Source organism: Pyrgilauda ruficollis, unplaced genomic scaffold (assembly GCF_017590135.1).
Source record: "Pyrgilauda ruficollis isolate IOZ18807 unplaced genomic scaffold, ASM1759013v1 scaffold59, whole genome shotgun sequence".
In the NCBI taxonomy this organism is placed as follows: Eukaryota; Metazoa; Chordata; class Aves; order Passeriformes; family Passeridae; genus Pyrgilauda; species Pyrgilauda ruficollis.
In genome coordinates this window covers 2836472-2863706 of record NW_024527599.1, presented here as the reverse complement: position 1 = coordinate 2863706, position 27235 = coordinate 2836472, and the positions used below count along the sequence as shown (strand labels likewise).

The 27235-nt window shown below is 44.7% G+C and overlaps 2 protein-coding genes and 1 long non-coding RNA gene across 8 annotated transcripts in view; 1 reads left to right on the top strand and 2 right to left on the bottom strand.

Moving 5' to 3' along the window:
- The window catches only part of TEX14 (testis expressed 14, intercellular bridge forming factor), a 30261-nt gene extending 27906 nt beyond the window's left edge, over positions 1 to 2355 (bottom strand). The window contains 1 exon segment of the mRNA XM_041482727.1: positions 2220 to 2355. Within this exon segment, the coding sequence (XP_041338661.1) occupies positions 2220 to 2355 (136 nt within the window).
- A 488-nt stretch (positions 2356 to 2843) lies between these two features.
- On the top strand, positions 2844 to 19360 carry RAD51C (RAD51 paralog C). Of its 5 annotated transcripts, XR_005956390.1 has the most exons (11): positions 2844 to 3087; positions 3788 to 4046; positions 4278 to 4444; positions 5438 to 5571; positions 7933 to 8064; positions 10360 to 10426; positions 13070 to 13130; positions 13287 to 13434; positions 15394 to 15489; positions 15584 to 15644; positions 19081 to 19113. XR_005956390.1 is itself a non-coding variant. In XM_041482779.1 (9 exons), exons 1-9 carry the CDS (start codon positions 2970 to 2972, stop codon positions 19186 to 19188), a joined length of 1107 nt encoding a protein of 368 aa, XP_041338713.1. In that variant the 5' UTR covers positions 2844 to 2969; the 3' UTR covers positions 19189 to 19360. The 5 variants fall into 5 exon arrangements, 3 of the variants coding, with proteins under 3 accessions (XP_041338713.1, XP_041338714.1, XP_041338715.1); XR_005956389.1 differs by lacking the exon at positions 13287 to 13434 and having other exon boundaries at positions 19081 to 19109; XM_041482779.1 differs by lacking the exons at positions 13287 to 13434; positions 15394 to 15489 and having other exon boundaries at positions 19081 to 19360.
- LOC121361775 lies at positions 19114 to 27157 on the bottom strand. Of its 2 annotated transcripts, none has more exons than XR_005956391.1 (4): positions 26826 to 27157; positions 19878 to 19971; positions 19588 to 19772; positions 19114 to 19225 (listed from the first exon to the last, which is right to left on the bottom strand). It is a non-coding gene; the product is annotated as an uncharacterized LOC121361775 (long non-coding RNA). The 2 variants fall into 2 exon arrangements; XR_005956392.1 differs by having other exon boundaries at positions 19588 to 19658.
- Between the last annotated feature and the right edge of the window lie 78 nt (positions 27158 to 27235).

Genomic DNA, 27235 nt, shown 5'->3' with positions numbered 1-27235 from the left:
ATTACATTCCGATCTGGAATTAATTGGCAAGTGGGGAAGCGATGAGCACGAATGGCAGAATGAGGAGTCTAAGACTGGAACAAGGGTAGGGTTTGGGGGCTTGCTCTATTTCTTAACAATAAAAAAAGGGGCCACAAACCACTCAGTCCGTGTTCTCTCCATCCCGAGCCCTGAGGGGCTCAGCCTGGAGCAAAGGAGCCTCAGGGGAACTGTCACCCTCCCTGCCACTGCCTGCAAGGAGCATGGAGGCACCTGGGCTCTGTCCCTCCCCTCTATGGAATAAGTGACAGGATGAGAGCAAACGGCCCCAGGTGGCACCAGGACAGGTTGCTGTTTGACACTGGGGAAGATTTGTTCACTGCAAGGGCTCTCCAGCACTGGCACAGCTGGCCAGGGCAGGGGCTGAGTCGCCGTCCCTGGAGAGATTTATACGATTTATACGATGTGTGACTTGGGGTCACAACTCAGGCGGCAGCAGACCCCGAGCTCCTTTACTTGTAAATTCTGTTTTTCAACCACAATAAAAAAGGGCCACAAACCACTCAGCCCGTGTTCTCTCCCTCCCGAGCCCAAGGGAACAGATTTTGGGAAGGGCCATGGAGCTGAGGAGCAGCCCTTGAGGCAGCTGAGGGGGCTCAGCCTGCTGGATAAATTCCAGGGTGCACTGGAAGGATTTATAAAACGTGTTTGTGGCTCTTAGGGTCAGGACTCAGGAGGCAGCCAATGCCGAGCTCGCAGGGCTGACACTTTATCCCCGAGAACAGTTTTTTGACCGTGATTAAAAACTAAAAGGGGCCACAAACCACTCAGTCCGTGTTCTCTCCCTCCCGAGCCCTGGAGCAAAGGAGCCTCAGGGGGACTGTCCCCCTCCCTGCCACTGCCTGCAAGGAGCATGGAGGCACCTGGGCTCTGTCTCTCCTCCACGGAACAGTGACAGGATGAGAGGAAACGACCTCAGGTCGCAACACGAGAGGTTGCTGCTTGACACTGGGGAAGATTTGTTCACTGCAAGGGCTCTCCAGCACTGGCACAGCTGGCCAGGGCAGGGGCTGAGTCGCCATCCCCGGAGGGATTTATATGACATGTGATTGTGGGTCACTTGGGGTCACAACTCAGGAGACAGCAGATTCCGAGCTGCTGTACCCGCAAATTCTGTTTTTTAACCATGATAAAAAAGGGCCACAAACCACTCAGGCGTTCCCGGAGCCTGGCGGCCCCGCGGCCCCGCCTCCCCGCTCTCCCCGCCCACCAGGAGTGACGCGCCGCCCGAACTCGGCTGTCGCAGCTGTCGCGACACGACGCAAGGGACCGGCACCGCCCGTGCTGCCGCTGCCCCGGGTCAGCAGCGGAGAACAGCCCCGGTACCAACAGCAGCAGCGCGGCACGGCTGCCCCCGGGGGAGCGCGCTGGCTCCGAGCCTCTCCCGACGCTCTCACGGTGGCGTTCATGTAGCAGAAAGAACAACCCCACAGGGCACTGTTCAATCACCTCCGGCCTTTGCATCTCTGGGCTCAGCCTGAGCACCACGGACCGGCGGTACAACGAGCACAACACGGAGCAGTTGCTCCCTAAACCCATCAGAATTTGTAGCCCGAGCGACACGGACTTCCCACAAGTGATTAAAGGCAATTCTGGAACAGGATTCCCTTGGTCATGGGTGACTCTCTGATCATCAGGGTTGTGGCCAATCAGAGGCGCGCCCGCCGCGAAGGGCCGGCCCCGCCCAGCCCCGCCCTGCGAAGGCGCAGTTCTGCATCAGCAGAACCCAGAGATCCGCGATGCTGAAACCGAAACGAAACTGCACCGACTGTTTGGATCCGTGTACAAAATTCCCTGTTCCTATGTGGCTACAAATCGGCTTGTCAAAATGCTTAAGGTTGAAACTGTTCCCTAAGCATTTGGCAATCGGTATACAACCCCATTTAAAGACAATAGTCCTACAGCTGACTTTCAGAATTTTAGTTTTACAATGCCTCTTCATGTCCTTACGAGCCCTTTACTTATAAAATATTATTTTTTTCAACTAACTTAATACATTTTTTCATTTGAGAACTATTCCCACTTAACGGAAAAGGGCAGCTATAAATAATTTTGTTAATATATTTCACTCAGAAAACTGGATTCTACAAGAAGTCTGCTCACTATTTTTTACCAGAAATAAAAGAATACAGGAAAAAGTAAATCTTTTCTGCCAGTACTTGTCTAAACTTAGCTTTTACCTTTTTTCAGAAGCTTCTTGACTTTCACATAGTTCCCTTCCCTGACATACTCATGCAGGTCAGCTTCCAGGGAGTCTCCTTTTATACTTCCAAGCTTGACTGGGCATGGAAATGGGAGAGGGATGGGATGAGCCATCTTCTTTCCTGAACACAACTGGGAAAAGGTAGGAAACATCAAGCTGCAAATCACCTCAACGTAAAGAACTTATTTCTGACTTCAGACCCTGCAGTAGCTTAAAGTTAGGTCTGCTTCCTGCAGAAATATCCAGAGATGGAAGGGGCAATCAGCCTCCTGCCCTCCCTAACAGTGCCCTCTCGGCCCGCCCGGTGCGGGAGCACAGCGGGGACGGGCGAGGCGACAACCACAGAACCTGCCGGGAGCAGCGGTCTCTCCGGTGCGCACAGGCGGGACACACCCAGCGGCATTCCCGGGTGGGGAATGCCCGCTCCAGCCCCTCCGGGAGCCCGCGGTCACCGCGGACCCGCTCACCCGCCGCCCGAACGGCCCCGACACGCGGGAACGCCAGCGCGCATGCGCAGCGCCGCCGCTCGCCCGCTTCGCGCCAGGGTGGGGCGGTGGGCGGGGCCAGACCGTGAGGGGCGGAGCGGTGGGCGGGGCTTGAGCGATCGCCGCTCGCTGGACGCGTCCGGAGCGTGTCCGAGACGTGTCCGAGACGTGACCGGAGCGTGTCCGAGACGTGTCCGGAGCGATCCGGGGCGTGCCCGGTGCCGGTGCGTCCCGGTGCCTCCATGCAGCGGGAGGTGGGCACGCTGCCGCTGGCCCCCGCCCTGCGCGCACGCCTCGCCGCCGCCGGCTTCCAGACGGCGCAGGAGCTGCTGGACACCGGGCCCTGCGGCCTGAGCAAAGGTACCGGCGGCTCTCGGCCCCGCGGGGCCTCCCCGGCATCTTCCGGGCCCTTCCTCCTTCCTCGTCCTGCCCCCTGGGACGCCCCAGTGAGGCCTACGGGAAATGGGCACAGTGAATAATTTAAAAAGAAAAAAATAAATAAACGATTCTGGTAAAAGATCAGCTGGTACTGATGGATGTAAATGGGATGCAGGAAAACGAAGGGATTCTGTTAGGCTCATCTCTCCTCTTTCCCCAGCTTCCCTATTCTGTTTACTATGTGACTTAAACAAAATAAGCCTATTTGAAGTTAGAAAATTGCCTTTTTCAAGGAGTGTGTTGTGATTCCTCCCTGTGAGGGTGGGCAGGCCCTGGCACAGGCTGCCCAGAGCAGCTGTGGCTGCCCCTGGATCCCTGGAAGTGCCCAAGGCCAGGCTGGATGAAGCTTTGGGCAGCCTGGGATAGTGGAATGTGTCCCTGTCCATGGCAGAGGTGGAACTGGGTTGTCTTTACAGCTCCTTCCAACCCTAACCAGTCTGGGATTTCGATTATCTACAGTTTTGTTATCTATGACAGTTACAGTTTGAAAATCGCATCATTAGTGCCAGGGCTGTGTGCACGTTGTCCTGAGAGGGTGAATATGGATCATTTTGTGTCGTGCTGCAGAATCAGTCAGTGCTTATAAAATAAAGGTGGTGTTTTGTGCTTTTGACTCCTCTAGAAATTGGAATCTCCAGGGAAGAGGCGCTGGAAGCGCTGCAGCTGGTGAGGCAGGAATGTCACGGGGACACAGCAAGGACAGCTGGGGGATCAGGTGCCACCAGGAAGTGCACAGCCCTGGAGCTTCTGGAAGAGGAGCAAACCCAGGGCTTCATCATCACCTTCTGCTCAGCACTGGACAACATCCTGGGAGGTGGAGTGCAGCTGACAAAAATCACCGAGATCTGTGGAGCACCCGGAGTTGGCAAAACCCAGCTGTGGTATTTCATTGTCCCGTGGCTTGTGTGCAACCAAGAATCACATTTTGTGAAATAAGTCCATTTTTCTTGTTGTCTGACTGCAATCTCTGATTGTTCTCCAGCATTATAAATACAATAATGGCTGTACTGCTCCCTGTCCCGTGTATTCCTCAGCAGGAATATCGCTCCAGGAGCGAGCAGGGACAGCTCTGGGATGCAAATATTGATCTCTCTTTCTCTTTCCCGTGGCAGCATGCAGCTGGCAGTGGATGTCCAGATCCCAGAGTGCTTTGGAGGCGTTGCAGGAGAAGCTGTGTTCATTGACACCGAGGGAAGTTTTATGGTGGACAGAGTGGTGGACATTGCAGCTGCCTGTGTGCAGCACTGCCACCTTATTGCTGAGGCTCAGCAAGAAGAGGGTACGTTGCCAAGTCATTTCTTTTCTGGAGGAGGCAAGGATGGAGTGAAACAAGTGGCTCGTAGGCTGCAGTGTTACTTTTGGAGTGTTTGCTGACAGCTTTTTATTTCCACCTCTGTGGATCAAACCCTGAACTGCATCTGTGTCTGGAGCAGACTGGGCTGGGCTACTTCAAAAAGAATTATTTTTCTACATGGTGATTTTGTGAACGTTTTGATCTTGGGGGTTTTAGATGGCTTGTGGGGTTTTGATGTTTGACCTTCCTCCTTTCCTCTTTTCCTTCCAAGTTTTTAGCACCTTAATGATAATATTGCAGCATCTCATTGATCATATTTGCACCTGTTGAGCAAAACTGAGTGTTTTGTTTCAAAACACAGGAGCAGGCAGGGAAAGAAAAGAGGAGCAGCAGAATTTTATGAGGCAATGTTGCTGCTGAAGGCCCATAGACTAAAACCATAGCTGGAATTCAGATCCTCCATAAAGTCAGTATAGCCAGGCTGCTTTTAATAAGTTTTATTCTCTAAGTCATCAGTCTCCTGGGAATAAGGACACAACTTTTGTGTTACTCATGGAGAATTTATGCACCAAACTTCTGTTTGAACTGAGCTAAAAAGACACTGTATTAAATGAGTTACTGCCTGTATATTAAACAAGGGATGATTAATAGTCCCTGATGTCCTCTGGTGGCGTTCTGGCTTGAAAATGATTTACTGGAGAAGTTCTTGCTTCAGAAATAAATTTTTCATTGTTGGAGCCCTCCCTTGGAGGCTCCAGTGTGTCTGTGTGCAAATGCTGGGATAGCATCTGCTCACCACCTTCCTGGCTTTCAAGCCAGATGGAAAATATGTTTCCACACTCCTTACCTTGCCTGTTCTGTTTCTGGGGGCTTTGCTGTTGCTATGTGTGGAGGGCAGGCTTTGGTGGGATGATGAAAGTAACAATATGCTCGTACAGACTTCTGACTCATTTACTCATCTGTTTGTTTTGTTCTCAGACCATCAGAAAGCTTTGGAGACTTTCTCTCTGGAAAATATCCTCTCTCACATTTATTACTTCCGTTGTCGTGACTACACAGAGCTGCTGGCCCAGGTCTACCTCCTGCCAGAATTCCTGTCAGAGCATTCCAAGGTGAGGCTCCTTGCAGGCTTGTCAGGAGGTGTCACTCATCTTCACGCTGAAGAGTTTTTTGTCTGCTGTAGTAACAGGAGTAAACACCTTGGTACCTCGTCAGCTTGGCAGTAAAATATTGGCTGATAGCAGAGTACAAATGTAAAGCCTTCTGCTTGTTTGCCTTTTCGTTTACATCCCAATTACTCTCAAGAGTAATTTGCTTTTGCCATCCTCCTGAATTTCCACTCTGAGTTGAGGACACTGGGTCTGTGCTGCCACATGTTCCATTTCTGTGAGCACTGAGCTGTGAATCAGCACAAAGCTGCACCAGAGCCTCACAGCCAGGGGGGTGTGTGGTGACCACGAGGGTGGCATCAGAAAGCCTTGGTGCCACTTTTTTCCCCTAAAAGAGCACTTGTGACCAGAAATATCCTGCACTACCCAACTGACTCTCCTTTTCAGTGCATCTTCTGTTGCTACAAGCAACCAGAGCCTGCAGCTTGACTCTTGGGTGGACTGCAGCCAGAAAGTTTCTTAGTACCTAATGTCTTAGAGAAATGCTATTGTAAGGCAGATTTTCACCACCTCCCCTCCAGATTTCTGGGTTCTGCACTGCAGATCACTCCCTGTCAGGATCTGGGAAATATGACTGTGCCTTGTTTTATCAGAGCACAAATCAGTATTGGATTAGAATATCTTTTGCATATATTCCAAAACTTTTCATTTATGGGAGCTGTGGTGTTCTGGAAAACACAGATGGGAGCCTCACTTGTGCTTGGTGTAGTCTGGTATTTCCCTTTCCCTGCCAGGTACTAACGGTGCCCTGTTGTGTTTGCTCTTGTGGAAAGTACATGGCTTCATTAGCACAGTTCCACTGGGCTGCAGCTCCCTGGAACCATCTGTGCTGATTATCTGGGCTTGGCCTGCAGCCTGAAGTGCTGAAGGTTGCAGGAGAACCACAAGACCTTCTGCTGATTCCTTGGACGGGCTAGGAGTGACTTGACAGATTGCACATTGCAGTCCAGCTCTCATTAAAATTAGTCTGATCCCTCTGGAGCCCAGTCTGGGACACAGGAAGCCTCCAGATTTTAGGGTTTTTAGGAGAGAGAAAAAGTTGTAGAGGATTAGAGATAAGAAAGATGTAAAGTTAGAAGTCCAAATGTGCCATTTGGAAATATTAATTAGTTTGAGATCTTGTTAATAATATGAGAAAGACTGTTAGAAAATATTCTTGTGGTAAAAAACCTAATTTTTTAAGGTCTGCTAGAGCCAAGCTGGCATGGACGAGGCAGGTGTTACCAAGCTCTCTTTGCACTTTAAATATTTCAAGTTTTCCTTTCAGCTATCTGGGAGAAATTTAACTAAATTGCATCCTACCTGGACTTATTTGTGATAGCCAAGTTATATAACCATGTATACGTTCCTGTCTAGCATGAGTCATGTTTATGCTGTTGAACTGATTGTTCTTAAAGAAATGATATATGAGGAAAATGTGCAGACTTGTGGAAAAGAATTTGTAGGAAGGAGGGAAAATGAGATTACAACTAATATCTTCTTTTAATCCCAACTATTTAATCTTCTTTTGCAAATTAAGGGTTTTTTTTTCCGTTAGAGGCCCAGGATGATTTCACAGTGATGTCTGTGCAGGCTTGTATGTTCCAGTCATAAAGAGGCTTCCCAGTAATGAGTTAAATCAGTAATGCAGAAGATCAGGATTTTTGTGTTGTTTTCTACTTTATCTTGTGCAGGAACTTGTAGACACCAAGGATTTGAGTGGCATCTGAATATTCAGGCACCATAGGACCATCCATCTCCCTCCTATATTTCAGACTTGGGTCATCAAAACAGCCACAACAAATGAAGTTAGAATAAATCAAAATCCCAGACTAATGTTTATACAGTGTCTTGAGGGTGATGAGCCAGCAGCTGCAGCATGCTCTGACTTCAGCTAATGATTGCTACAAAAGAAATAATTCAGCAAAGCAAACATCTTGAGGCAAGATAGATCCTCAGCTCCAGTGCAGTGTGCCTGGAATATCTTTAGGCATCTGTTAAACTGTGTGTTTCCAAGACAGATCACTGATAACAGCTGAGTTATCTCAGCATTGGCTCCAGAGAGCCTGAATTCTGATTCTGATTTGGATTTAATTTTTGAAGGAGAAGGTGAATTAATTGCTGTCTGTGGAGCTGGCTGAAGTACACTTCTGCTGTTTAATGAGTATTTTCTCCAGCTTCTCCGCTTTAAGTCCAGCTTTGCCAGTCATGTTCACCTAAGGATGAAACAAAATATTCCGGTGCACTTAAAAACAGATCTTGCTGCTTGTTGTCATTTTTTATAGGATGTTGATGGCAGTTTTTGATCTTTTCTCCTGCCTTTAGGTGCGGCTGGTGGTGATTGATGGAATTGCCTTTCCCTTCCGCCACGACTTTGAGGACCTGTCCCTGCGCACGAGGCTGCTGAACGGGCTGGCCCAGCAGCTCATCATCATAGCCAACGACCACAGGGCAGCTGTGAGTCCAGGGCAGGCTTCAAGCCCAAAAGATTATACTTTTCATTACAAAGAAATAAGGAAATGTGATTTATTCCTGTTTCTAAATAGCAAAATAAAACTGCAGTGCTGCTGAACGGGCTGGCCCAGCAGCTCATCATCATAGCCAACGACCACAGGGCAGCTGTGAGTCCAGGGCAGGCTTCAAGCCCAAAAGATGATACTTTTTATTGCAAAGAATTAAGGAAATGTGATTTGTTCTTGTCTCTAAATAGCAAAATAAAACTGCAGTAATAACCTCTGCAGTAATACCCTCTGCATTCTCTCTTGCTAGTTTAGTTGGTGGATATAGAGGGATCACAAAGGCAAGACACCTGAAAGGTGGGAAATTCCTAGACTTGCCAAAATAAGTAAAATTTGCATCAAGAGCCTACTGTGAATCTTAATTAAGTGTCAGCATGGCATTTCTAATGCTGTTTGCCATCATCTCCAATGATTTGGTTGGACAAGGAATGCTCCTCTGGTGACTTTACAAAAATACCTGGGAGCATTCAGCAGTTCCAACATCACTTTCCACTCTCTGTTTAAAAATAAACATTAGCATTCCTAGGGAGGAAAAGCACTTTATCTGCTGGATTGGCCTTCTCTTCTGGCATCCATGGAAACCCAGAGCCTCCTTCCTGGGCATTGTTTTACGTCACTGACGGTCTGGAGGCAGCAGACCCGCAGCCAGCAGATGGCACTGGGAAGCTGCAGCTGTTCCAGAAGTTGTTTTGGAAGTCTCTGACAGCTCAGAGAAGCATTGTTCAGGAATTGGAGCTTCCCCAGCCCTTAAAATGGTGCTTGTGTCTCTAACAGTGTCCAGGTGACTTGTGACCTTGTCATTCACAACTCCCTGGCGCAGTTGGCTTTTGTTCCAAGCTGCTAAAAATAAAACTCCTCTTGTGCTTCCTCTGGGAGCTGTGGGAAGGGAAGAGCCCAGCATTCCCAGAGTGTCCTGACTTGAGCTGTGGAGCTCATTCCTGCTGCTCTGGGCACCAAGGAGATGATGTTCCAAGGTCTGCACAGCCTCAGGTTTCCCGAGTGCTTTCCCTCAGAACTTGGTGCCTGGTGACCTTGAACAGCAGCTGCTGTCATTGGACAATGATTTTATTTGGTCAAGGATAAAATATAAATAATTTCTTCTGAGCCAGGCAGCACTTTAGTACAAAGTTGCTAAATAAACTCTTGCTAAAGGAGTCAGAGCTTCAGGACTGGTTTTGCTTGGATTGGCTCTCTTGTTAGTGGTGTCTGAGTTAGTTCCATGGGCTGTGAGCAGGCTAAATCCAGCCTGCGTGCCAGGGATTGCTTGTCAGGCAGCTCTGGATGCTCTAATATGGTCGGAAGTCAGATCCTAAAGCTGGACTCGGAGTGAGGATGCCCAGCCCTTCTCCAGCAGGGAGATGAGGAGGCTATTTGGGGCTGTTACCATGCACTTGTGATGAGTTACTTCTCTAAAATGTGCAATATCTGTGCTGGGCTCTCAGCTGTGTGAATGTTTCAGGCTGTGCTCAGTGGAACTCTTTGCTCACACACACTTTTCTGAACTACTCCAGCAAGAATCCTCTGAGCATGTCAAACAATGGAACTCTCTAGGGTCTTAGATGGGTACAATTTTTCATTTTTAATGAACTTTATCATTAATATTCCTGGCTCTTTTCTGTCTCACCCACCCCCACTTCTGCCAGGGATCTAACCTAGACTGTCTGTGAGCCTCCCACAAGTGATTGGGGCTGAGAAAACACTCCCCCGCTCTGTCTGTTCACTTCCATTCTGCTTTGTGTTGTACCCACTTGTGCATTTTTAGACTACAAGGCACAGGAATTCAGTTAATCACCAGGCTAATGCACATTGGGAGCAGCACCACCAAGTTCATTTACCCCAGGGACTGAGAGCTGGCTCCTCGTGGAGGGCCAGTGCAAGTCAGCTGCAGCTAAACTTAGATCCAAACAACATTTAGGACAAGTGTTGTGGGATAAAGAAGTTGTGTGAAGCTTGTCTCCCTTGGGGAGGAAGAAATTGAGATTTCTTTAAAGTCTTGAATGAAAGAAATCTCCCATTCAAACCAAAAATACATTTTGCAGGGTACTCTTAATTTGTTTTGGAAAGATGAGGCACCCTTACAGTTTCTCCTCTTTACAGTTGCCAAGAGTTTTGCCTGAGTAACTGCTTCATCAGTAAAAGCTTTTTTGAAAATTCCCTCTCTTCCCTCCCACCAGTAAGCTGATTTCCAGGAGATTTTTGTATTTTTTTTTTTTGCTTCTGTGTCCTCTTTCAGGTAGTTCTGACAAACCAAATGACAACAAGGATTGGACAAAGCCAGTCCACATTGGTACCTGCTTTAGGTAAGTGTTGAGCTGTGAGCTGAAAATTGATATATGAGTTCCTTTACTTTGGCTTTATGTAAAAAGAGAAATCATCCAAAAATGTACCTGGGAGCTGTAAACCTCTAGCAGGGATGTGGTGAGGAGAAGGTTAAATCACTCAAAAAAGAACTCAGCTTAATGGTTGCATACCCCAAACTAAGCTGCAATTTTCTAAATTCCCTGAGAACCATTCACTGCCTCTCCCAAACAGTTTAAATTGCTTATTTTCCCATTACCCTTGAACATGTCCCATTAATTATTTGCAAAGGCATTTCATATTTGCTGTATCACTGGAATTCTCTGCAGTTATGATGTAGAGGGAGGTTCTGTGTGGGATCCTCAGGCACAGCCTGCCCTGAGCCAGGTTAAAGATTTTTTTTTGCAGGCTGCTCAATTTTGCCCTGTAATGAGCAGATACCTCATCCATGCCTTTCTGCTGCAGTCACAGGGGAAAATAAAACAGTTCTGAAATGGAGATTTCTACAAATTAAGGAAAGGTTCAGCATTTAAATCTTATTTCAGGCTGTAGCATTGCATTATTTTATGATTCACTTAAAGGGCACAAATTCTTCATTTTCTGTGAGCTAAGTAATGATTCCCTTGCTCTGGAGAGGAGAGGGAAGGGGACACTACAAAGGCAGAGATGTTCCCAGAGTCTGTACAGGCACCAAACCATTTGGCAGAGAGAGAGGGTAAAATGAACAAACACAGCCCATCTCCTGCAGGAATGTGAAGAACGTGGAATTTGGAGCTGTGCAGGCAGACCCAGCTCCCAGGATCTGACCCTTTTTGTCAGTTTTGCCTCTTGCTCTCTGATGGATTATTTTTGGCAGCCTTTCTGGCTACAAACTCAATTAAAGCTAATAGAGTCTGTCTTTTTTCACTGGCCAGCATTGTTTGGGAGCTGTTGTGTTTATTGAGTCATGGGGACAGTAAAGAATGTGAAGACATTCAGGGGAGTTTATAATTCCCAGATATCCTGCCTTGCCTTGTGCATATTTTCTTTCACAAACAATTAATTTGACATGGCCTCCTGTGGAGCTGACTGTGATTCTCCCCAGCGTGTGTGACCACACTATTGTTAAACTGAGCAGTGTGAACTCTTCCAAAAATGCAGCTTGGTACCAGTTGGGAAAATATTTAACCAAGTGGTTTTGATGCCCTGCTCTGAAGAGATGGTGTTTCAAAAGTCTCATCATAAAAGCTAAAGAACCTCCCACTCCTCCATGGTTTGGTGTAGCCAAAGGAGCTGTTGAGGGAGGGGTCAGCAGCAAACCCCCAAATAAAATCACTAAATTGGGTTTTTCCTCCCATTGACTGGTAAGCCTGAGAAACAGCTTTTTCATGAAAGCATTAATCTCTAAATTCTTACTCAGCTCCTGAGCAGAAGGGAAGATCTTAATTATGAGGGGAAAAAAAAAAAGAAAGAAAAAAGCACAGATGCTGCAAGGTATTAAGTCAGGAGCTTTATGAAGGGGACAGCTTTCTTTCCTACTAGTGATAGCTAAGCTGGGTGTTCCTAGACATTTCTACTAAATATACTTAGAAAGGAGGTCAAATATTAATCTACAGGCAGTTCAACTCAGAAATATCTCATTTTACAGTAGCATTTTTCACTCATATTCAGTGCAGTTGGAAATCTGCTGGTGTGGAATTTGTAGCCATTGTAAAATGTGTTTTGATCTCTGCCTCAGAGCCATCTCTGAGAGCCAAAATCTTTAATCTCAACTCAGATGTAGTGGAGCAAGGTCTGGCAAGATGCCTAAAGGGTCTAGGTCTTCATTACAGTGGGATCATTTTTTTTTTCCTTCTCTGTGCTCTAATAAATACCAGAGCACAGGGGGCACGAGGGACTGGGGATGTGGGGGACACCAGGGAGGGGTGGACAAAGAGCAGGTGGACAGGGGAGACTTGACTGGTTTAAAATGCAGTCCATCTTTGGAGTGCTGACGGGGATAAACAGAGGAAAAATCACCCAATAAAGATGTCTGTGCATTGACTTGTGGCCAGGTGTGAGCTGAAACGTTGGGACTGAGCCCCTGGAGCAGGATAAAAATCCAAACTTCCTTCTCTCTTTCCACCACACCTCCCTGCTCCTTGCTTTTGGTTGTGTTATTTTGCATTTTGCTGTCAGAAGCAGAAGACTGCTTCAGGGGCCCTTAATGCTTTAATAATGGTTGACTTTCTCCCAAAGCTGGCATCCCAAAGGGACTGATGTTTGCTCATAATTATGCCTGAGAGACAGAATATCACAGTTCTGAAGTAGGTTTTAGACCTCCTCACCAGACTTCTTCTGTAGTAATTAGCTAAATCTCTTCTTCAAGCTGCTTCTGTTTTCAAGACTTGTCTAGTACCTGTCCTTTATTAGGCATCCATGATTTTTTTCTACAAATATGGAAGTATTGCATCAAGATTTCTGTAAAACACGCAGACTACAGAGGTTATTCCTGATCTCAGTGTATTTGTTGTGAAATCCTTGCAAGGATGAAAAAGATGTGATGCATCACTGCAAGAAAGGCAGATTTTGTTTTAATCATGGGAGGTTTTTGGAGTTTAATTTCATTTCAGCTTGCTGATGGTGGTGTTGTAAGAGATAATGACCTGTCATTTTGTGTTTCTCAGGAGAAAGCTGGGGACACGCTGCCACTGTCCGTTTAATCTTCCACTGGGACAACACTCAGAGGTGAGGGAAAGTGGGAGGAAAATCCATATAAATACAAGAATGGCCCTGGAGAATCTTTCAAACTGGCCATGGGGGCCAAGCAGGGGTTTGAATTTGGCTCCTGGCCTTGCTCTGCCACATCCCAGGCTCCTGAGGCTCAGGAATTTTCTCCTTCAGGCTGGGACAGTGAGGGGCTGAACTGTCAGCTCCTCCTCCCCACCGTGGTGGGTTCTTCCTGACAAGATGCCATGGTTTATAAAAGTGTAACATCCTCATGGCAGCTGTTCAGACACAAGGATTTCTATTACAATCTGCATTCTGCAAGGTAGGGTTGGGTTGGGTTTTTTTAATAAAACTTTTCTCATTTTAATGTGAATTTTTGCCGTAGACTCAGTGCAAGTATTGAGCTGCTGGGTTACAAGGTGATTTTTATGCCCCACTCTGAAGAGGTGCAATTTCAACAGTCTCATTGTAAAGAACCTCCCACTCCTCCATGGTTGGTTGTAGCCACTATAATTTCTTTGAGAATAATTTTTTCTTCAGTGTTTTCATCCCCAGTCAGTCCAAAGCCAGAGGTGCCAAAGAAGGCTTTAAATCCACCTAGCCAGTGACCCTCAGGACAGGCTGCTGACCCTGAGCTTCAGGGGTTGAATCTTCTAAAAACACTGAAATTCTGTTTGTTGCAATGAGACCTCCTCTGTTTCCTGGTTCTTTTTCCCCCTCTTTATATTGTAAGGTCATTTCTCTTTCCTGGTCAGTTAAATTTGTCCTATATGTAATATCACCATGTAGCAGCTTGAGATTAAGGAGCTGTGCTGCAATTCCCTAGTCTTGTGCAAACAGTGAGCAAAAATGGTGCTAGAATGTTGTTTTGCAGTGTTTTGCTTGTTGAATTTGAAAGAAAAATGCAGTGACACTTTCTTAGGGAGTTTTGTTTTTAAATTCTAAGTTTGAAGGCAATGCAGGATGATTACAGCAGGCTGTTTAATTTGGAATTAAATTAACATCACTGATTAGTTAACAGTCTTTTTAGGACAAGTTGCATCAACATAATGATTACAGAGTGAACAAAAGTTAATTTTATATATGAAAAGAACTTTTTTTCTTCTGCAGCAGAGCTAGGAAGGCTGCAGACAGAAGTTCCAGAAAACAAGCCAAGGAGAGACAAACCTGGCTTATTTACTGATGTAAATCTGCAGCTAACATGGACTGGGGTCTGCAGAAACAGCAATTCTGGATACAACTGTAAAAGCAGAAATAGCTCAATGCTGTCTTATTTTTGCACAGGCTGCCTGCAGCTGATGCTCCATTGTGATTTTGTGGTTTTTATGTCAGGTTATTGAGGCACAAAGATCATTTGAGGATCCATTTGCCTTTTTTAAAATATTTTTAAATGTGCTTTGGCCAACTCTGATACCTATTTCCTCCTTTCTCTCTACTCCTGAAAATATCAGAGCTTAATTCTAAGGGTTCTCTTTGCTGGGAGGAAAGATCCTGTTGAGTCAGAGGCTCCAGCTGAGCTCTTGTGAAAGCCTGGCTTCTGCAGCTCCAGATTTGGGCAATTTTGTCAAGTATAACCCAGCATTTGAGTGTTCTGAGGAATTCCCTGTGTAGCTAACATTAAGTGGCAGCATTCCTCAGGCTGTAATTACGTGCTCTCTAATAGAATGGCACCTCAGGGAGGAAAAAACCCCCCGAAAATAATTAACAGGATTTTTGGCAGGGTGTCTTGCTACAGAGAGCAGAACACTTTCTAGATTGGCTTATGTAAGTGTGAGTTTTGGGGAGGTGGGCCTGGTGCAGCCCTGACAAAGATTGAAAACCCCTTTCCTTTTGAGCTGCTGTGTAATTTTCTCTCTATATTATGCAAGCATTTACTGTAGAACACAAATCAAGGTGTACTGCTTAGAGTCTAAATGCAGCAAATCAGGGAAGTGTCAGAGGAGAAATAAAAGGGAAACTATTTTCTCAAGGTTGTGCTGTGTGTCAGTGGCAAGGGCAGGCTTAGAAATAGAACATCTCCAGCCTCTGGGTTATATTGACAGGCTTGGGAAATCTCTGGAAAAAGCCTCCCTAGAAGTACTGGAATTCTTGAAGGTCTCTCACATCCTCGAGAGGTCAAAGAGCAAGTGATTAACGGAGTAGGGAAGAGGTGTGCTCAAAACCTTTTTTGTTTGCATTTTAAGAAAGCGACATTTGGAATTAATTCATGATGAATACTGTTCCAAAAATGTCATCAAATACTGTGATGAAACAAGGCTAATTAATCATTCACTCTTTTTAGTAGGTCTAGATTGTGTTTGAGCTGACAGGTCATGTAAGGATGGGAATCCACAGTTTGAATGACCTATATGGAAACACATCCCTAAGAATTCCACTGGTAATGTAGGAAAACTTGGGTCTGGTCACTGGGTTATTTGGAATTTTTATTACTGTATTAATTAATCATAATTACCTGGGGTTTGTTTTACCAGGTTGGCCACGTTGTACAAATCACCGAGCCAGAAGGAGTCCACCATAGCCTATCACATCACAGTGAGTGTTCCTGTGGGGATGGACATTCCCAGCTGGAAAGGAATTTCACACAAATCTCACAATGGGCTTTGCTTTCTTAGTGTGCTTTTCAGCTGCTTTCTGAAGGGAAGGTAGTTATGCTGGGATAGCTCCAGATTTTGAAGTAATTTGCTCTTTTCTCTTTAGAAAAGTGACCCAGCATTTTGTCTACTAAAGTTTAAATACTTTTGATTTCCAGATGAAACTTTCAGGCAGCCTGTCCCCATCTGTTCTGCTGCTGGTGCTGCTCATTTTATCTTATTTATCCCTGAAGTTAACTTTTGCCCTAAGTGCAGTTACCAGGAACAATCTGAGCTTCATTTTGGGAGTCCTGAACCATTGTCTCCCTGGTCAGGTAGGGTGTGGTTTCTCAGGTGGCTTTTTGCATCTGTTCCAGCTGAGTTCATCTTTCTGGGATGAGGATGACCAGAATTAAACCTGATATTCCAGAGGCCTGTCCAGTGCTTTGTTCCATAGGTATTTCCCCACCTCTGCTTTATGTGTGGTGTAACCCACATTGTGTTTATCCTACACTGACCCTGCACCCAGCCAATATACACAGATTTTTCTCTTCTGTCCCTATCATAGAAGAAGCTTCCAGCTTATGGCTGGAGTCCTTATTCATCCCCAGTTAAATCCTGTGATTATTTCCTATTGTGGAGTGCTTTGATACATATTAATGAGAAGAGATGCTGTCTAAGCTGTATTTAGGTTTAAAAAGACAGCACCACTCAATTCTTGCATCCTCAGATGTCACATCCATAGGTACAATTCCATAACTATTTGTCCTACTATGTGTCCTCATGGAAACACGTTGCCATAGCATTTTCTGCAGATTTTAATGCTGCCATCAGATGAGATCCTCAAACTTTCAAACAGAAATCAGGGTTTTTTTCCCCCCAACTCCTGAATGTATTCACTTTTATAAAGACTGGAAGGGGAGGTGGGACTACATCCCAAGGTTGTTTGGATCATGTGATGTGAGTCCTTTTTTTCTCCAGCTGACAAACAGATGGATTTTATCTCAGACAGTTTAATTGCCTTTTTCTTTAATTTTTATAAGCATCATAAAACAGCTATGCTCTCTTCTGTGTGAATGCACACTATCTTGAAATAGAGTTGAGAGTGAATCCTAATCAAAGATTAGTTAAAATTTAAGATTATCCCTGTGGTTTTTTCCCTTAATCCTGATGAATTGCTTCAGCAGATGATTTCTTTTAGTAAAAAATTGTATTATCTCCATTTCTTTCATGAAGTCCAGGTCTGATAACAGTCTGCTGTTATCATTTCTCATTCCATAGTTAAACTGAAAGATGTCAATACATGTCCAGTGTTTCCAAGTCAGATTTGTGTATAACCAGCAAACAAAAAGAAAGATATTAAAAATAATAATAATTCCTTAGAATTGTGCAGATGAGGTGCACTGGTACCATTGGCAAAGTGGCTGCTCAGTACCCATGAGCTGATGAAATGTGTAAATTCATGAGTGAGCTCTGGGCTTTTTTTATCCTGTCCTTTCCAGCACACAGGAGTCAGTCACCACTCTGAGGGGGCTGTGGAACTCCTCTCCCATGAAATCCTTTCTTCCACAGGCTGATAAGGATTCATTCTTAAATGCAGAGTATAGAAATGGAAATTGATTTATGCACAAGGGAGTAAGTAGCTCGGCTGATTCACCTGAATTTCCCAGGAATGTGACCTGATTATTTCATAGTGAAAAACAGAGACCCAGGATCTAAATTCCAGGTAGGAATTGTGTTTCCCTGAGCTGTGGAGGGTCTGCCAGACCAGCAATGGGAGCAGTGCTCAGGTAATAAACACATCTACCCTTGCCAGTCTTGCTGCAGAGGGTGTAAATCCAGAGGACATTAAGGAACAATTCAAAATGACAGAAGACTGAGCTTTGTCCTTGGTTCCAGCAGCCACATCCTCACCATCTGAAAGCCACTACCAAACCTCACAAATATACACAAAATTCTTGTATTTTCAAGGTGCCTGCCTGTAGCCAAGTGCAAAACATCCATCCTGGGCAGCCTGCTTTGTGTTCTGGCCCTTCTAACCCTTGGAATGCTTTCACTGGGAGTCAGCATTCTGGATTAAGTGGATACTTGGCTACAGATCCACCTTTGTGCCTCAGGGAAATGGCAGAGATTAGATGTAGTGAAACATTAAACTTGAAGATTCCCCATTATGCTCTTTAGAATAACACTTGAGTTGCTTATAAATAGCAGAGGGGTTGCACAGATCCTGCCCTTGTAGCAGCTCTTGCTGTTTGTTCCTTTAAAAAGCCTGGGTTGGGTGAGGTGAGGCATTCAGAAATAGAAATACAGGGATGGGAGACTTAAACAAGACATTTTGCTGGGGTTTGGGATTGGTCTTGGTGTGGGACACACTGGCATTTGGGAAGAGTCACCTCTGATGGTAATTCTGCCTGCTTTGCTCACACTGCACCAACCCAAAATGTCAGCGTTCCGGAAATGCTCTCGTCCCCACATTGTCTCTATCTGAGCATTTTGGATCAGCAGAGCAATTTTGTGTTCTGATTATTGCCTTCTCCTCTCTAAGTCTGCACTGAGAGTCTTCACTGAGCTGTCAGCAGTGCTCTCTGCACAGCACTTGTCTGGAGATGGGAACTCAGAGAGTTGCAGGCTTCACACAACATCTCATCTCCATCTGCATCCATGGCATGTTTAGCTAACTGACTTTGAGATCTTTCATATTTTAAAATGGTTAGAAATTAAATTGTGAGCTACAGTAACAGAAAATACAAGTGGTACTAGGCCAGATAGATCACTTCAAGCACTCCTCTGAGTAGCAGCATGTAGTTTTCACTTCTGCATTTAGTTTTTGGCAGTCAAAGGTTTTCATCCCATTGTGTCCCATAAATTACTATGCTGGAACAGTCTTTGCAGTCTAGAGACAGATTCAGCTCTGCTGTTCTCTTACAATGTCTCATTGATGTTTTCAGTTCATTAAGTAGGTACATGGAACAAAAATATCCTAGGTTGTAGAAATTCACAGTTTTGTTTCTGAAAATGACTGAGGCAATTAATCCAGTCATCTCCTTGCTTCTGTGGGAGCTGATGGATTTGTCTTTTGATTTATTTAAATAGGCAACATAAGTTAATTTACAGAGAAGCAGTTTTTCATAGCCATAGGGGTGATAAACAGTAAAATGAAAGTGATAGCCTGGTTGGTGAAAATAAAATATCTTTAAAAAAACAAAATGAGCAGACATGAGTTGGCACATGTGTTGTAAAGTTTGCAGTGCTGAGCTTAACCTGGTCTATAAGCATTCTGTGGCTGCTCCTCCCAAAGAAATGGCAGCATGATCCTTCATTCTGATCTTCTGGGAGCTGGTTACTCATGCTTTCTATTCCTACAAGCCTTAGCACATGATTTTCCTTTCATCTTCCAGTCCCATGGCTTCCGAGATGTGCAGCCTGCAGCTGTCACTGCCAGCACAGAAGGGACTGAGCTGAACCCTCGGAAACGGCCACGGACAGAGGAGGAGAAGCAGCAGTGATCCCAAAGTGATTCCAAAGTGGGATCAGGTTAAAAACCTGCAGGAGAGCAGTGGCAGGGTGAACGAGCAGCCAAAGGCAGCCTGAGAGACTCTCAACTTCAGTTCCTGCTCAGGACTTTATTTTAATATTAAGACTGCAACGTGCAAATTTCTGTGGCATAAAAATCCTTTGTATGTGACATAATTGTACTTTTATAATAAAAATCTATGTTTTCTATAAGAAGTGGCTTCAGCTTTGGGGATGGGGCTTTTTTTGAGGGTTTTTTTTGGAGGGTGGGTGGATGTGGGGGGCTACAACTCCATCTTTTCACACTGGGTAAAAAGACAATGAAATGAGAGCCTCTAGCACAGCACATTTAATGACAGGCATGTGGATCAGTCATCTGGCTTTGTGTGTACCTGAATTTCAAGGAGGTTGGATGCAGCACCGTGCTCAGCACAGGCTCAGAGCAGGACACAGGCAGTGGATGCTGGAAGAGAAATGCAGCTTTCAGTGCTACACCAGAGTGGGGCTTTAGCCCTCACCTGCTGCAAAGTCCTTGGTCAAGGACAGTCAAAGCTCTGCTTTGAACTTCTCCTTTATCCTGTGGTGGCAACAACAGAGATGAAAGGCTGGATCTGAAGGACAAAGGATTTAATCCAGCAGGATAATTTTATGTTTTATGTCTTAGTAAGTGGGAATATTTTACCGTGGCTCGGGCTTGAACCAAACTGCTGCACAGCCATGACTTCCACGTTCTTCATTTCGTTTCTTGCTGTAATCAGGATCTCTTTTGTTCGTGGCTGTAATAAAGGGGAAACCCAGATTAGGCACCAGCAATATCAGCAGCCCCAGAGTCTAAACCAGAGAATGAATGTCTACTGAAAGCACAGCAGCTTTTTGTCCTCTTTTTATTAAGAGAAAACAAATCAAGGAGATTATTAGAGGAGAAGAAAGGTGCTGCACTGCAAAATAATAATTACTTCAATTATGGGAAGTGTTTGTACACATGCACAGAGATGACCCCTTTTGGCAGAGCACTTGGTAACGTTAGAGCTGAGGAAACTCAGCCAGCAGCTAAATGGAGAATTCAAGTTGTGGGAGTCACTATCTTAAATTTTTTATTTAGTATACACTAAACTGACTTTCCCTTGAAACGAAATTCAGTGCTGAATCTGAGTCATAAAATCTCCCTATTCAAAAAAGGCTGCAAAAATAAAAAAAAAAGGAAAAAAAGAAAAAAAAGGCAGTGGTTTTTGCATCATTATAGAGTTTAGATGAAAATTACATAATAAAATATTAAAGGGAAAAGTATTGAGTTGCCATGCAGCAAACTGGGCTGTGTCAAAATTTAAAAACTGTGAGTCAGGGAGAAGCTGTGAAGCAAGCAGGATGACATCGGAGAAGGGAGGCAGCGGGATCTGTGACTCAGACAAACATTTCAATGCAGGAGACACAGGCAAACAAAAGGATCCTAGCGCATGTGATGTCAGCAAGCGAACGCTCCCGTTTGGGAATAAAGCCTTCCTACGTCTGGCAGAGCAGGAGGAGGGGGGAGCTGGCACCGAGCTCTTGCCTACGTAGGCACGAGGAAAACCATCCATTAGGAATGCTGGAGCAATATTTTCAGGAGCTCTCCTGGATCCTGGTGATAGCTGCTATCTAAGGGGTTTGGTAATTATGGAAAAATCCATTTCTCTCAGTGCATTGTGCTGGGATTTAACACCCTCCACACGTCCTTCCGTGTGTGAGCAGAGTAACAGTGTGGCTCCCATGTACTATTAATTTCAGCTGACTGGTGGTTTTAATTTTGTTTGTAGTAGAGTAGCATCCAGAAGCCCCAGCTGAGATGCTGATCCTGTTATAACAAGATAAATGGTCTTGGCTGAGTAAATGTTAGAGCTTCCAGTGTTATGGGCATCATTATTCAAATAAAAAAGATGCACAGTTACTGGTTAACAGTAGGAGTTACAGAATGTCCAGAGGAAACATTGGAGGCTCTCTATGCTGAGATTTTTTAATTCTTCACTCTTTTTTTCCTATTGAAGCTATTATAAAAATCAGCTCTGCAGACCAGAACTGAGAGAAGGATCTGTTGGCGGAGACAAAATTAGATTAAATGAGCCAGATTTCGTTCTCATCTGCTGGAGACAAGGAAGCTGTTCCAGGCTCAGAATTGCAGAGAAAGAAAAAATTTGACCGTTGCCTCACCAGTAAATCTTCCATGGCAAGTTGATTTTTTCCCATATGTGCCTGGAATTCTCATGCATGTCACAGCGTCGGTGCCCAACAGCGAGGGGCAGAAGAGAATTTTATTACTGCACAAAAAGTGAGATTCTAAGTAGCCAACCTCATGGCACTGCATCAAAAAGAAAATGGGTTGTTTGATTTGCTGCTTAAGTCCCAGTTTGCTGAAAGCCAAGGGCTTTAACTGTCATGCTGAGTTTGAAATTATTCCATTTTGTGGGGACGACATTTACTTGTGGTGGAGGAACTTATTTTGTCACCACAAGAAGAATCCAGATCCTACCACAGGCCTTGGCAACAGGCAAACACTGCGGTCACAGGAGAATTCTCAAGCCCTGAGTCCTGCTTAGAAACTCTTTAGTTTGGACAGGGAAAATAACAATTTATTTGTTCCTGTTTTGATGTGTTCTGCACCTTTTCCATTATGAAGTACTGAGGAACCAGCAAGCCTCTAAGTAGAGTAAATTGAAGAAAACATGGAGAAGAAATAGCTTAACTGGAGGTACAAAGGTGTAGCCAAGGTTCAAGGTAGGAAATCAGTCTCCTCTTGATGTCAGCCACAGAGTGATTGACTGGTGTGGAAAGGAGATTTGGCCACTAACCTGAGTGCTGAGAAAAGTACATTTAAATTATAACAACCATTTTCCTGATCAATTTCAGTTACTGTTCCTTTAGTTATTTTACAGGGGGACTAAATTTTGGATCAGATTTATTGTCAGGTATTTAATGGATTAGCAACAAAGAAAAAAACCAGAAATCCTTGCTGCCTGGTTTTTGAGCTCCACCCTTGTCCTGAACAAAAGGAGATAGAGAAGTTGGAAGGGCAAGTCATTGTGTTCCAGCTTCTCCAAAGAGACTGTTTTTACCATGCTCAGGATAATAATTCTTTAGAAAGCCACATTAAGCTGTGTGGTACTGTTTTAACACCTGATAATTCTATATTAAATACATCTAGTAATTTTAAAAGTATGGTTTGACGCTTTCTTATCCTTGAGAGAAATGGAATAAACAGAGCGCTGACATGGCAGCAACACAACTATTCCAGAAGGGAAATAACAGTTTTTTAAAAGGATGACGAGCAGGGGGTCAGCCCGTGTTCCCAAAGCAGCAGGGCCGTGCTAAGAGCTCCGCAGGGAGCCTGGCTGCAGGGAAATGTGGCGCTGGCAGCGGCCGGGAGCAGCCTGGCCAGCCCTCCTCCTCCGCAGCCCCTCGGCTCCAGGAAGCGGTGCCAGCTGCTCCCTGCTCCGGGCTTCCCTCTGCCGCTCCCCGGCCTGGGCACTCGGTGTCTCGTGGCTGCTGGCCATGCACTCATTTGGGATGATTAGGGTCAGGGGAGCTGGCTTCCCTTGGCTGCTGCAAGATGCCTGCACTAATGTTCTCTCCTGAAGAATGAAATCACCGGGAACTGGCCCCTTTCCCAGTACTGAATTTCACCCACAAATGCACCCACTGTTAAACTGTCAGCTCCTGTCTTGCTTCCCATAAGCAAGAAATATTCCTACAATATCCACTATCTATCTGTGAGAGAGCCTAAGCTCTACACAGTTTGAACTCTATCTATAGAAATAATAAATGGCATTAAAACCAATAATTCCATCATGACAAAAGTAGTAAAAATGTTAGATTATGTGCCAAAATAATGCATAGAAAAGTCTGTATTTTACTAAGTCAGACTTCAAAAATTATAGCTAATTATTCTACACTTCAAGAATTATAGCTAATACTACTCATTTTTACAAGAATTACTTGCCATTGATTTAAACAGAGCCAAAGAAGCATTGGGATATTAAAAAAAAATCATATTTCAGTTTCAAACAATGAGAAGGGGGAATGTTTAAAATATTTTATAACATATATAGGAAAGTAATAAAGAAACTCCACAGACCTCAATGAATGGTTCTAATTGCGTCTGGATGTTTTTCTCAAAGGCCACAAATATGTTGTTTGAATGCTTGCTCAGTTTCCATTATTTTGGAGGTTTACATTTCTGACACATATCCCTCTAATGCTCTTAATTTATTTAGTGTGAACTGCTGCAATTTTAGCAACACAGTTACAACTACACTCACTTAGTAATTCTTTTTGTATCATATATGTTACTAAATTAAAATGTTTTGGGCTAAAGAACAAGTTGTCTCCTCAGCAAGAAAATAATGTCTATAAAGTGCAGCGTGTCAATAAGAGATTGTAACACTTTTTTTTTTTTTTTACTAGATAAACTAACTGCTTACTACACTTTTGCTAGTAAATGTGTACATCACATACATCTATCTCTTTAAAAGCCATTCATTCATTCATTTGTGAAATGAGCACAAGTTTCTGTGGCTAATTCATAGCGTTTGAGGCTGTTGAGAGAAGTTAGAATGAGCTGCCTCAATGGGGTTTGAGAGGGACGCTAATTCAAAGCACACCCTTTCCTAAACTGGGGTCTGAATGGAAGGCTGAAAATGGAATTTTCCTTTGGGATGGGACTGGAAATTTCCATGACAGCTGGAAGTGGGATTCAGGCCTGAAATCCCATGTTTTGCAATGGATGGGGATATTTCAGAATAATCTTTGACTATTAATCTGGAAAAGCTGACTTGACCTCACAAACTTATTAAAAAAAAAAAAAAAAAAAAAAAAAAAAAAAAGTGAAAGAAAAAGAGAGAATGACTTTGGTGTTTAGAAACACTATAAAAATCCTTATTATGGTCAAGGAGCTGGTAAAACTGTGGTGGCAGAAGTTACTTAGCTCTTTAAAGCTGCAGCTGACCAGGCTGAACCTGAGAAAATGAACTGCAGTTTGATGGATGTTGACTCTGCCAACAAGAGTCCTCTTGCTGTATTCCTTACAAATTCTCACTGTCTTTAGTCTTAAGCAACTGGAATTATTAAAACTGAATATAGCTGCTAAAATTAATTCAGGTTTACTGGAAAAGCCCTACTTTTTAAAGAAAGAAGCCCTGCTTTGAAGAGGCGTTTACCATTGGATTTTTGCCATTAAACTCATTTGTATGGTATCAGATCATGTGTCACAGGTATGATAAGTACATGAACCCTACCTGTCTTCTGTTTGTCAGCCCACAGGAGTCACTTCCAAAGGTTACAAAGAATTAAAAAGCACTTCTTTTTGCCCTCCATACAATTCAGGTCACCTCCCCAAGGCCTGTTCAAACCCTGCTTATTACTCAACAGCAAATGAGAAAGAGGAAGGCATCATTTTAAGGCTAAAATGAAATAGATTTCTTCCAAAACAATACTGCTAAATGTTTTTTTAAAACAAAAAGCAACATTATTAAGCTGAAAAGGATACAAACACCTGCATTTCCTTCTCACATCAAGTGCAATCCTTATTCTCCATATGATTTCCAATGGTCTCAGACTCAGAATGTTGGGAATTGTGAGTTTATTCCATCCACCTCCCCTCATCCCACAGGAACCATCCACCCAACGATATCCAGAGCACAGCCAAGCACTCTAAATTTAGCTCCCAGAGTTCCTGAACACTCCAAACATTTCGTAACGCTCTGAGGGCTCAGTGGGTGCTCAGAGCTTCCTTTTCTGGGCAGGGTGGCTCCTTCTGGGGGAGTTTGGCCACCCCAGTGGCCCCACGGAGAGCGGGGCCAGCGGAGCCTCCTGCCTGGCTCAGCCACACCACCCACTGCCGCCGTATGCTCCGTGTTCCAGCCTCCTGGGAATGGTTCTCCACCTTTCCCTCTCACAAACAAATGTCAGCATGGCTGGCAGCCATCAGCTCTCTATTTAATATCAGAGCAAAACAATCCTGGCTTGACCGTAGTGCCAAAAGTTGACGAAGTGTCCTGAGTGTGGAGTTCTACTCTGTTTCATTTTAATTAGTGTCTTCTGCCACGAGACAAATGATGAAAAGCACATGGGGACTGCCAAGAAGAATCAAGGACATCTGGTAACTTTAACATTTCAGCATGAAACAGGGTAGGTATTACTCCCAGATACTCTTCTGTGCTGTTTGAAACAACTAAAAAAATATAAGAAATTAACAAAAATTACAGGAAAAGCTTGCCTAAATGCTTTTGAATCTCTTCTTAGGTAGTTTTAATTGCTGTTTTTCATAAAACATGAAGCTGATCTTGTGTCTTGTTGAATTAGTTGTGACTTCCCTAAGACATTGTAATAATGGGAATTTTTATAACTCAGATCATATTACATTAAGATTATCTGGATTATGGTTTCTTAGAAACTCCAACTGCCTCTGGATTCTGAGGGAAAAACAACTGATCATGAAGTTAAAACTGCTTTGTGATACTTGCATTGATATATATCCTCCCAGGGCTTGTGACTCACTGATGATGCAGAACACACAAACATAAAAAAAAAAATAAAAACCAAAATCCAGCAATGACATCGTCAGCTGCAACTGGGAGCTCTCTGCTCAAAAAGAACTGCAATGTTTCTTACCCTTCAATGTTTCTTACCCTGCAAACCCCACTGGCATTCACTAAATAAATGAGTGTAAAATTGAAAATAGAGAAATGGCATGAAGAAAAATATTGCTTAGGCATAACCTTCCAGGACAAGTGACGTGACTTTCTGCCACTGTCAGCTGTGAAGGACTAAGACTAACTGTGACAATCACATTTTTAACTCTCAGGGCTTTTACATATTCACAAGACCACAATATGATCAGTCAACGCAGTGGCTGGAAATATTCTAAAATTAGTTTGGCTCTAAAATAATTCACCAAACAGAAGACAGATCCACAGGAGCACCCTGACATGCAGAGGTAATTGCTACAATGTAGAGAACAACAGGTTTCAGCAAGATATTGTCCTTGTTACAATACATAAAAATTTGAGGATATTTTGCATATGAGGCTCGTGATTTGGCCATTTTTCAAGGTATATCTCACATTAAGGATATCGTTCCCTCCCATGTGTACAAGCTATTTTAAATGTGTGGCAATTATACCTGTTCATTAATTGTATTTATGGACCTGATAGCTCTGAAAATAGCTTTCCAGCAGCAATGAATAAAACAAGCCAAAATGCCTTTCGCAAATGAAAGACATTTATTAGACAGCAAGAGAATATTCACTGCAGTTTGTCTCCCACTGACAGGTTATCTTTTTAAGTTTTAGTTGGTGTAGCATCTTCAGCCTCTCACAAATTCTTTGCCAGAACATGGAATGAGTAGATATTGTGCAATATGTAATTTATCCCAGGATCACGGCATGGTTTGGGTTGGAAGGGAGCTTAAAGACCATCTATTCCAACCCCTGCCATGGGCAGGGACACTTTCCACTGAACCTGGGTGTTCAGAGCTCCATCCAACCTGGCCTTGGACACTTCCAGGGATCCAGGGGCAGCCACAGCTTCTCTGGGCAACCTCTGCCAGGGCCTCCCCACCCTCACAGCGAAGAATTCCTCCCGAACACCTGAACTAAACCTACCCTCTGCCTTTCTCATGGCCACTTCCCCTCACGCAAACACGCTCCGATGTCAAGCCCGCTCTCCGAGGCTGCTCTTGGCCCCGGCCCGGGCCGCGGCTCGGCGGGACAGCGGCGTCCCCTCACGGCGGGGCGAGCCCGGGCCGCCCCCCGCTGCCGCCCAGGCCCCGCGCACCCTCCGGCAGCAGCGGAGGCGCCGGCGGAAGCTCCAGGGAAGCCCCGAAGGAGGCAGGGATTAGGTAACAAGCGATGTGCGCTCAGGTTTCCTCCGGGTTCCTGTGAGGAACCTACGCGTCTGGCTGCCTTCGCATGACTCATCACAGCGGCGCGGCTGCCGCCGCTCCCGCTCCCCCGCCAGCGCCGCGGCCCCAGCCGCCCCCTCGGGCGGCCGCCGGACCCCGCCGGGCCCCCCT

Coding starts and splice junctions, on each gene's coding strand:
- RAD51C (XM_041482779.1), top strand. CDS start 2,970: ATGCAGCGGGAGGTGGGCACGCTGCCGCTGGCCCCCGCCCTGCGCGCA. Junction 5,572..7,932: donor TCCTGTCAGAGCATTCCAAG/GTGAGGCTCCTT, acceptor TCCTGCCTTTAG/GTGCGGCTGGTGGTGATTGA. Junction 13,131..15,583: donor CACTGGGACAACACTCAGAG/GTGAGGGAAAGT, acceptor TTGTTTTACCAG/GTTGGCCACGTTGTACAAAT.